The sequence below is a fragment of the Pinus tabuliformis genome, chromosome J (assembly GCF_031772625.1).
Source record: "Pinus tabuliformis cultivar Carrire ecotype Pingquan chromosome J, CPIR1, whole genome shotgun sequence".
NCBI classification, from domain to species: Eukaryota; Viridiplantae; Streptophyta; class Pinopsida; order Pinales; family Pinaceae; genus Pinus; species Pinus tabuliformis.
This window is the reverse complement of record NC_142295.1, coordinates 744,406,957-744,418,519: the sequence shown is the minus strand read 5'-3', so window position 1 is coordinate 744,418,519 and position 11,563 is coordinate 744,406,957. Positions and strand designations below refer to the sequence as shown.

The 11,563-nt window shown below is 36.3% G+C and overlaps 1 protein-coding gene and 1 pseudogene across 1 annotated transcript; both read left to right on the top strand.

The window, feature by feature from the left end:
• The first annotated feature begins 8,166 nt into the window (after positions 1-8,166).
• Positions 8,167-8,874, top strand: LOC149228857 (aminomethyltransferase, mitochondrial-like). Its single transcript, XM_089375742.1, has 2 exons — positions 8,167-8,550; positions 8,752-8,874. The coding sequence occupies exons 1-2, from the start codon at positions 8,167-8,169 to the stop codon at positions 8,872-8,874; spliced, it is 507 nt and encodes a 168-aa protein (XP_089231868.1).
• A 1,426-nt stretch (positions 8,875-10,300) lies between these two features.
• Positions 10,301-10,963, top strand: LOC149228856 (aminomethyltransferase, mitochondrial pseudogene; annotated as a pseudogene).
• The last annotated feature ends 600 nt before the right edge of the window (positions 10,964-11,563 follow it).

Here is an 11,563-nt window from a genome sequence, read left to right as displayed (position 1 = left end):
GATATCAATCAACCTAAGTGTTGTAGCAGATTATTCCAGGAGGAAACGAATTTCCCAGGCTTGTAACATCAACACACTGTTGTAATTTCTCACCTTTGTCAGTAAAGCAAGTTCAAGTTCTGCTCCTAAGCTGATTGTAAAAATTGAGGACCCATTTCAAATAAAATTCAGTTAGCCCCTTACATTTTTCGTTGACATTTCTCTAAATTGTTTACGAAATATGTGATGAAGTTTGGAATTGTTTGTTGTAGTATTCTCCTAAATTCTCTGACAAGTTTGCATGCCAACTATTCCAAGAAAGTTGTCAAAGAGAATTTAGTGAATTGTTGAAATTAATTGGCACAAATAAGCTTTGGTACATTACAAGGGCCTAGAAGGCTACCTAGAAGGTTGAACTAGAAAGGCCAAGGCTTTGAAGTTGGTTTATTTTGAATGATCATTCTTTATGGTGGCCCCATCCTACTTTATGAAATAAAAGTCAAGACGACATGGTTCTTGGTCCTTTCATTTTTTAGAAGAGGCATTAACAATATCAAAGACATTTTTGATGCTTATACATGGGAATGCGTCTCTTTCCCTAAGAAAAAAACAATTCAAGGTATCCAATTTTCATAGACATGTCATCGAGAAGGTCAAGGTGATCATCCCCAGCTTACTATACATGAAATTAAGCTTTTGATCCTCTACAACCTATTGGAAGGAGTTGAATTGGAACAAGGTCAAGGCCTTTACAAAATACATGCCAGCTAATAGAAATAAGTGGCTCTACAAAACCCTTATGTCTAAGGTTCAATTATATTAGATATGGAAAATTAAACCCAAGTAGATGACATGGCTCTTTCAACTTCACACTAGAATACTTGTGATTCATACTAGAATACCTTTAAACATTAAACGAAAGCACTTGTTTAGAAAAATGGGTAATGTACCTTAAAATGGATGACCCACCTTCCTTTGATAAGTAAGCTAGATGTGATGAGAAATGACCGAAGCATGGCTAGAGGACCCTTAAGGCTAGATATCTTCCAATCAGCGTTACTGGTGAGTAAGTTGATCAAAATGGGAGAAAAACTTTCTCCTAGGGGTTATCCACATGGTGGGTAACACTCACTAGGGTACAAAGTGTCTTAGGCCATCAACATCCCTAGAGATCAGTAGCCTATTAGAGATGGAATACTATTTCCTATTTGTAAGAAATGAAATAGTTCTTGTTTAGAGTTTAGCAAGGGCCAATATGCTCAAATTTTTACTTGGGAAAACAAAGCATGTGCTTATGCTTGTCTTTAATATTTATATGCAAATTATTTTTCAAATGAAAAAGTTAGTGGGATGTGCTATATATATGCCAATTGCAAGAATATTTTGAGGGTATCCTTGCATTATGAGAAGGAACCATTATATTGGCTCTCATACTCCCTCTACTTGCTCTAGGGAATCACAAAGTTCTAGTAGAAGGCCAAGGCATGGAGCTACATGTGTTGATGCTAAAGGTGAGAATTATGAGCAAGAAACATTCTATACTCCCTTTTCTTTCTCTAGGGTATCACAAAGTTATAGTAGAAGGCCAAGGAAATAACAGAAGGAAAGAAAAATCTTTGGGAAAATGAACAAATAAGAGGGTGTGGGTTTCAAGGTCAAGGAGAAAAATGCACTTGGCATGTTTCACGAGATGCACATGGTAGGTGTACTTGGTATGAAATAAGTGAATAGGTGTAATTTTGGCTAAGTATAACCTTTCCAAAGACCAAATATAGAAATTCCAATAGACAAACTTGAAGCTACTATCTGAAAGGAAATCTTTGATGTAGTGATAATTGGAATCAAGATCTAGAAATGTGGATATGCATTGGAGACTGAACTAATTAAACCCCAGATTTATTAGTATAAATATGATCCATGCATGGCAATAAATCTTATAAACAACATGAAGAATGCAACTCTACAATGGGCTAGTGTGTCATACATGTAATAGTGGTCAGTGAATTGTAAACTAGAAGTTGGTCTTTGATCTATACGATCTTTTCAAGTATAGTCTGAGTATTGTTATATTAGTTGTAATTATATATATATGTGTGTGTGTGTGTGTGTGTGTGTGTGTGTGTGTGTGTGTGATCCAATTTAGATATTTCAAATCCATTGGTATAGTATGTCACTTTGATACTGACTATAGATCTTAGGTGTGTTATGAAACCAACTCACAAAACGATAGAAAAGATAGATCAACGCCTTAGAATTTAGCCTCTTCGAGGGGGCAACCTCCTTTACATTACACAAATGAATGATTCCTTGATTATTCAAATGAAAAAGCCTCCTTTCTATATAGGAGTCTAAGGAGTCACAATATAACCCAGCCGACCTAACAATAATAATATAAAGGCACAAAAATAACAATAGAGGGATTCTATGGGGCACAGTAATAACAATATGGGGACAATAGGGGCACAACAATATTAATAAGGGATACAACTACAATAGTAATGGGTAATCACTAGTATTGTAGGGACCTAACATGCCCCTCTCCTTCAAAAAAGTGTTTTCCTCAATGCATGAGTAGTTCTGGATGCTTCTGTATAAAATTTGCATCCTCCCATTTGGAATCTTCACCGGATAAGTTCTTCCACTTGATGAGATACTCCGAAATTGATCTATTTTGTAGCTGGCAAGTTCTTGTTTCTATGACTGCTTCTGGTTCCAGTATAATTTTTCCTTCCTCAGCAAGTTCTGGCAATATTGTTTGAACTGGGAGCTTGTCACCTATAACCTTCTTTAAACATGAAACATGGAAAACTGGGTGCACTCGAGAAGCTGTAGGAAGCTCCAATTTGTATGCCATAGTACCAATCTTTTGCAACACCTTGTATGGACCATAATACTTTGGTGATAATTTATTATCCTTCTTAGCTTGCTTCAGGGACATTTTTTTATATGGTTGTAGCCGTAGGAATACCCAATCACCTACATCAAAACTTCTTTCGATGCGATGTTGATCTGCCTGTTGTTTCATTCTATTCTGCACCAACATGAGGCTATCCTTTAAGATTTGGAGGACTTGTTGTTGATGCTCGATGTGATGTTCCACTGCTTGAACCTTAGAATTTTCTCTTAAATATGATGTGATGGATGGTGGTTGATATCCATAAACTGCCATAAATGGGGTAATTTTTGTTGCTGTATGGAAGGAAGTGTTGTACCACCATTCAACTAGAGGCAACCATTTGACCCATTGTGTTTGTTTATCATATACAAAGCAAAGAAGATATCCTTCCAAACATTTGTTTACTATCTCATTTTTCCCATCAGATTGAGGATGATAAGATGAGCTATGAGCTAATTGAGTACCGAGACAAGAAAATAATTCTGTCCAAAAATTTCCAGTGAAAATGGGATCTCTGTCACTTACAATAATCTTTGGATTTCCATGTAGCTTTTGAATTGTTTCCATAAATGCAGTAGAAACTATATTGGCTTTAAATGGATGTGATAATGCACAAAAGTGTGCATACTTGGTAATTATGTCAACTACCACCATGATGACACTCTTTCCCTCAGACTTGGGTAAACCTGTGATAAAATCCATTGAAACCTCCTCCCAACGTTGGCTTGGAATGGATAAAGGTTGTAATAGACCCGAGGTCTTAATTGTTTCAACTTTATTTTGTTGGCAAACCAAACATTCTGCCACAAACTTTTGAATATCCGATTTAAGGCCATCCCAAAAAAATTCCTTCTTAACCCTGTGGTAATTTTTTAAAAATCCTGAGTGCCCTCCTAAGGGAGAAGTGTGCAATTCCATAAGAATCTTTTGTTTGAGTTGGGAAATCTTACAGAGGTATAAGCGATCTTTGTACCATAACGAATCATTTTTCCAGCTAAATGTATCAGATGTACTGGAATATTGTTGTAAATTTTGAATAAGTGCCCACACTTCTTCATCATTCTTCCATTCCTCCCTTGCTTCGTTTATCCAATCTAGTTGGATAATAGAAATGGCGCACAACAATGCTTCCACATCCTCATCCTTTCTTGAGAGTGCATCTGCCACCACATTTTTCTTCCCTTTTTTGTAGATGATTTCAAAGTCATAACCCAACATCTTTGTGACCCACTTTTGTTGCTCTTCAGAGGATAATCTTTGTTCTAAAAAGTATTTAAGGCTATCATGATCCGTTGTTACCTTGAAGTGTCTTCCCATTAGGTAGGGTTGACATTTCTTAAGTGCATGTAGTATTGCCAATGTTTCCTTCTCATAAATAGCTTTGTGTAAAAACTTTCCCTTGATTGGACGACTTTCAAAAGCAATGGGTCTTTCATCTTGCATTAAAATAGCACCAATTCCATTTCCTGAAACATCACATTCCACAATAAAGGTTTTTGTGAAGTCCAGTGTAGCTAAGACCAGTGCTTGGCACATTGCCTCTTTAAGATGTTCGAAGGCCTTTGTTGCTTCTGGAGTCCATGAAAATGCATATTTCTTCAATAATGTTGTTAGAGGTGCTACTATTCTCCCATAATTCTTAACAAACTTGTGATAATACCTTGTCAACCCGAGAAATCCTCGCAGATGCTTTATGGATGTGTGGATTTTCCATTCCTTAATGGCTTTAATTTTGCTAGGGTCTACCTTAACTCCTTCATGAGATACAATATGACCTAGATATTCCACCTCTTGTACTCCAAAGAAACATTTGGATCTTTTTGCATATAATTGTTTCTCCTCCAATAGTTGTAGCACCCTATCAACATGTTCAACATGATCCTTCCAAGACTTGATGTAGATTAATATATCATCAAAAAATACTAACACAAATTTTTTAAGGAAGGGTTTGAAAATGGAATTCATCAAACCTTGAAATGTAGAAGGTGCATTGGTAAGGCCAAAAGGCATGACCAAAAATTCATAATGACCCTCATGAGTTCTAAATATTGTTTTTGGAATGTCTTCAGTCTTCATTCTGATTTGATGATATCTTGAACGAAGATCCAACTTGGTGAAGTAAATTGATCCATGCAATTCATCCAGTAATTCATCAATGACCGGAATGGGAAACTTATCTTTAATAGTGAGCTTGTTGAGCTCCCTATAGTCCAGACACATGCGCCATGATCCATCCTTCTTGTGCACCAATACTACTAGAGCAGAGAAATAACTTTGACTAGGTTGAATTATACCAACCTCTAGCATTTCTACCACCATACGTTCAATTTCACTCTTTTGGGCATAGGGATATCTGTACGGCCTGATGTTTGGAGGAACAATTCCTGGAATCAGATGAATACCATGATCATGATCACGAATAGGTGGGAGACCTTTGGGAGTCTCAAATACCTTGGAATGATTGTCCAATACTTTTTGGAGATCTGGAGAAATAGATGATTTCGATGTGGAAACATCTAGTGAACATAATTGTGTAATTACACCTCTTTGTTCCTTTTTTAGAAGCTTTGTCATACCATTAGAGCTGATTATCTTTCCCGGTTTCCTTGTAATACCCCTTAATTCAACTTCCTTTCCTTCTGCAAAAAATTTCATGAAAAGTTCTTGAAAATTAAAAGCTATTGTACCCAAGGATTGTAGCCATTGGACTCCTAGTACAACATCAGCACCTCCCATTGGAATGGAAAGCATTGGGCTAGTCAATACATATTCTCCCATAGATAGCTCGATATTATGGCACTTTCTAGAGAAATTTATTGTTCCTCCATTTGCAACCATCACTTGACACTCTGGTGCTGGATATAGGAAGCAATTCAATTCTTTTGCTACCTTACAATGAATAAAATTGTGGGTACTTCCTGAATCAATCAACACTATTACCTTTTTCTTCTTGATTTGTCCTTCTATCTTGATGGTTTGAGGAGTGGTAATTCCCGCCAATGCATTACAATATATGGTCAGATTCATTTCTTCTTTATCTAGGGTTTGTTCCTAGAGTATATCCTCTTCTTTTGACCTTTCTTGCTCCTTTTCTACTTCCTCTTCACAATCTATGTTGAATAATTTCTTCTCAGCACACTTATGACCTTTAGTGTATTTGCTATCACAACTGTAACAAAGCCCTTTTGCTCTTTTTTCTTCCAATTGTTGTGGTGTCAACCTTATAGGTTGTGGAAGACTAGGGGCAACAACACTTCCATATTTATAGTTGTGAGTGGTATGCTTCCTGGTTGCCATAATTTTGCTTTCCATTTTTCTTGCTAACCTGAATGCCTTCTCTAATGAATTAGGTTCCCAAATGCGAACATCATGTTGGATATTATCCTTTAAAGTCCCTATGAACACATCAATCCTATGCTCCTATGGAATATTTTTTACCCCTATGTTCAATTTTTTGAACTCCTCAATGTGCTCCATTATTGAACCCTTTTGTTTGAGACTTGTCAATTGGCTAAAAAAAGTGTTGCTTTTTGTATCCTCATAATGTGCTATCAATTCTTTCATAAAAATTTCCCAAGTGATAATTTGTTTACGAGAGCAAAGCCATTGATACCATACAAACTGATTTGGTTCCAAATATAAAGTTGTGATACGTACCTTTTGTGTGTTTTGCACATTATTGAGATCGAAAAATTTCTCCATTTGTAATATCCATGTTGCGGGATCCTTGTCATCAAACTTCCTCATATCGATTTTTTGAATATGGTGGGTCTTCGATCCAACATTAGAGTCTATGAAATCATGATTAACATTTCTTTTGTTCGCATCATGAGTTTCATTTACTACCCTTTCACCATTAGTAAGTATTTCTTGTAGAAATACTTACTAATCTATCTTCAAATTGTCCATCTTAGCTTCCACGCCATTCATCTTAGCTTCCATGTCCTTTATCTTAGATTCCATGCCATTTATCTTAGCTTCTGTTAGCTTTTGTGAGAGTGACATTTGTTGCACTTGGTCTTGTAATTTTGATATATCATGTAGTATTTCTTGCTCTTCTTCATGTGTCATGCTAGAGCTTTCAGGTTTCTTACTAGGTGTTTGCATTTTCTTTCCTCGAGGCATCAGTTACTAATAATAATGCTCTACTATGCCCTTTGAATTCCTTCAAAATAATTTTTCAAACCAAGCTTAAGCAAAAATTTAAAAAAATCTACACAACGTTTTTCACTTTGTAGGAGCTCGATATTGCCTCTGATGTATCTCTGTAATTTCAAATCATCCAATTCTGAAATTGTGATCTACAGTAGCCCTCTGTGTCCTCTTTCCAATGCCACCAATCTGATCCAAGTTGGATTCTCCAAGGAAGAGTTATACCAAATCTCCCACAGTGACCTGATTATAGACTAGTTCAGTAGAGCGAACTTGTATGACATGCCACGTGTCCCTGTTTTGACCTTTGGCTCTAGAAAATATACACAAGAAGCTACAGTCTGTCCTCTTTTTGTACCTTCTTATGAAATTTCAATCTGATGCTTAGAGAGAAAGTTATGATGATTTTCCCCAAGTCACTTGTTTGGAATGTAATTCAGGAGTCTGCAAAAAGACCAACTTCCTCAGATCATATCTCTGCAAATATAGCGTGAAAAGCTCTGAAATTTGGACCCAAGGTCCAGTGCGATTTCGTCTCAAATGTTTTTTTATTTTCGCTTCTAAAATGTCGCAGAAAAAAAAAAAAAAAAAAAAAAAAAAAAGTTATAGCGAAATTCCATGATGACCTATTTGGAGCAGCGAAACCCTAGAATCCAAAGCTCTGATACCAAATGTTATGAAACCAGCTCACAAAAATATAGAAAAGATAGATCAACGCCTTAGAATTCAGCCTCTTCGAGGGGGCAACCTCCCTTACATTACACAAATGAATGCTTCCTTGATGATTCAAATGGCAAAACCTCCTTTCTATTAATAGGAGTCTAAGGAGTCAGAATATAACCCAGCCGACCTAACAATAATAATATAAAGGCACAAAAATAACAATAGAAGGATTCTATGGGGCACAATAATAACAATATGGGGATAATAGGGGCACAAAAATATTAATAAGGGATACAACTACAATAGTAATGGGGTAATCACTAGTATTGTAGGGACCTAACAAGGTGGAAAACAAGGGCATGTGTTCAAGCATCGCCTGAAGGTCTTACTCTAATGAGGCCTCCTTGCCAAAAACAGCCTTGTATGACTTTCGTGTTCAAAATGGGGGCAAAAGGGTACCTTTTGGAGGCTGGAGTATGACTATCGAGTATAAGGACTCCATAATGGACTCCAATATTAACTGTAGGACTAATGGAAGCGTCTTTGATGTATCTCATATGGGTGGATTAAGCCTAAAGGGAAAATATTGTATTCCTTTCCTTGAAAATCTCGTGGTTGTGGATGTAGCTGGGCTTTCTCCTGGAACTGGAACTCTCACTATTTTCACCAATGAGAAAGGAGGAGCCATTGATGATTCCATCGGTACTAAAGTGAAGGATGACCATATTTATATAGTGGTGAATGCAGGTTGTAGGGATAAGGATTTGGCACATATTGAGCCCCATATGAAGGCTTTTAAGGCTCATGGAGGTGACGTTGATTGGCATATACACGATTATCGATCTCTTTTAGCTCTCCAGATAATTTCTAATGGCACGGAATGTGACAATCCTGTAGCACTGATTTGAGTATGGGAAAGAGTCTTGTTTGGGTTAATGGGAAGAGTTTATGGAGGTACTGGTCATCCTACTTTGCACTCAAGACTTGTAATGTTGTATGTGATTATTGAGGAGCTTATAATCAAAATAAATTTGTAAGCCACTGCAAAAGACCTACACAATGGTCCTCTTGTTGCCCCAATGCTTCAAAAACGGACTAAAGAAGATTTTAGAAAATTGTATTTCAGTAGTTTTCAAATGATTGATATCAATGGATCCCCGTGCTATATTACCATAACAGGGTAAGCGAAATATATATCTGTTATACCAGTTAGCTGAGTCAATAATTTTACTATTTAATATGGAATTGGAAATTCTGAAGAGTAAATGAATTAAACTTCATAAAGGTGTGTGGATAAGTTTAGAGTCCAAGTGTGTTATTTGTTCGAAACATAAACAAAACTAAAGTTTGAACCATTTAGCACGGCCTCAGCATAAAATAGTTCAATTTGATCCTAAAACCAAACTATAGTTTTAGGATTGTAGGTTTTAGAAAGGTGAAAATTTCCAAATATTAATATGCCAGCATGTGCCATCGAGAATCAAGAGACTTCATCCATAATAAATACATTCTAGTTTTTCAAAGTTCACTAAACTTATGGCATTAGTTGCACAAATAAAGCAAGCTCTAAACAGATAAATTAGAAGCATCATTTAAAAAGTTGCTAGGTCGGGTGTGATAAAAAGGGTTTCAAATACAATCTACCGTGAATGTCAAAAGTGACATTTCAAACATTTGTTAGTAGGTTGGGTGTGATGAGAAATGTTTCACATAAAATATCCATGAATTTTCTAGAGTGGGAAGAATAGAAGGAAAGAAAATTCTTTGGGAAAAGGACCAAATAAGAGGGTATGGGTCTCAGGGTCAAGCAGAAAATTGCACTTGGCATGTTTCATGAGATGCGCATGGTAGGTGTAGTTGGTCTCAAAAAAGCTAATAGGTGTAATTTTGGCTAAGCATAACCTTTCCAAAGACTAGAAGGATTGTATCAAAATTCCAATACGGCCATAGACAGACTTGAAGGTAGTATCCGAAAGGAAATCTCTAATGTAGTGACAATTGGAAGTAAGGAAGTGGTGGGTTAGATAGGTAAAACAAAAGTGTGGAATTTGGATGAACACAAGTTTGAATGAAAAGTTGATCATAGAGTTAATGGTTTACACCATGAAGTCCATAGGTGAAGTATATTGTAATATGCATAGCCGCCATAGCCACCTCTTACAATGAATCGTGATATAGAAATGTGGATATGCATTGGAGATTTAACCTATTAAACCCAAAATATAGTAGTATAAATATGATCCATGCATAGCAGAAAATCTGGAAACTCTACAATGTGCCAATGCATCATACATGTAATAGTAGGCAACGAATTGTAAACTAGAAGTTGATCTTTGATCTGTAAGATCTTTTCAGGTATAGTCTGAGTATTGTTATATTAGTTGTAATTTTTGCTCTATATATATACATATGATCCAATTTAGAGATTTCAAATCCATTGGTATAGTATGTCACTTTGGTATTGACTATAGATCTCAAGTGGAAAACAAGGCCATATGTTCAAGCATCACCCGAAGGTCTTACTCTGATGAGGCCTCCTTGTAAAAAACAGCCCTGTATGACTTTCATGTTCAAAATGGGGGCAAAATGGTACTTTTTGCAAGGTGGAGTATGCCCATCCAATATAAGGACTCCATAATGGACTCCACTATTAACTATAGGACTAATGGAAGCCTCTTTGATGTGTCTCATATGTGTGTATTAAGCCTAAAGGGAAATGATTGTGTTCCTTTCCTTGAAAAGCTCGTGGTTGTGGATGTAGTTGGGCTTTCTCCTGGAACTGGAACTCTCACTATTTTCACCAATGAGAAAGGAGGAGCCATTGATGGTTCCATCGTTACTAAAGTGAAGCATGACCATATTTATATCGTGGTGAATGCAGGCTGCAAGGATAAGGATCTGGCACATATTAAGCCCCACGATGATCGATCCATTTTAGCTCTTAAGATAATTTCTAATGCCCCAGAAGTTGGCAATCCTGTAGAACTGATTTGAGGAGTTTGGCAAAGAGTCTTGTTTGGGCTAATGGGAAGAGTTTATGGAGGTACTGGCCATCCTATTTTGCACTCAAGACTTGTATTGTTGTGTGTGATTATTGAGGAGCTTATAATCAAAATAAATTTGTAAGCCACTGCAAAATACCTACACAATGGTCCTCTTGCTTCCCCAACACTTCAAAAACTGACTAAAGAAGATTTTAGAAAACTATACTTCATTAGTTTTCAAATGATTGATATCAATGGATCCCCGTGATATATTAAAAGAACAGGGTAAACGAAAGATATATTTGTTATACCATTTAGTTGAGTCAATAATTTTACTGTTTAATATGGAATTGGAACTTCTGAACAGTAAATGAATTAAACTTCATAAAGGTGTGCAGATAAGTTTAGAATCCAAGTGTGTTATTTGTGTGAAACTGAAACGAAACTGAAGTTTGAACCATTTAGCATGACCTCAGAAGAAAATAGTTCAGTTTGATCCTAAAACAAAACTATAGTTTTAGGATTGTAGGTTTTAGAAAGGTGAAATTTGCCAAATATTAATATGTCAACATGTGCCATCAAGAGTCAAAGGACTTCATCCGTAGTGAATGCCTTATAGTTTGTAAAATTTCCCTAAACTTATGGCATTAGTTGCACAAAGCAAGCAAGCTCTAGACAGTTAAATTAGAAGCATCATTTAAAAAAATTGCTAGGTGGGGAGTGATAAAAAGGGTTTCAAATACAATCTACCGTGAATGTCAAAAGTGGCATTTCAAAAGTTTGTTAGAAGGTTGGGTGTGATGAGAAATGTTTCACATAAAATCTCCATGAATTTTCTAGAGTGGGAAGAACATAAGGAAAGAAAAAGCTTTGGGAAAAGGAACAAATA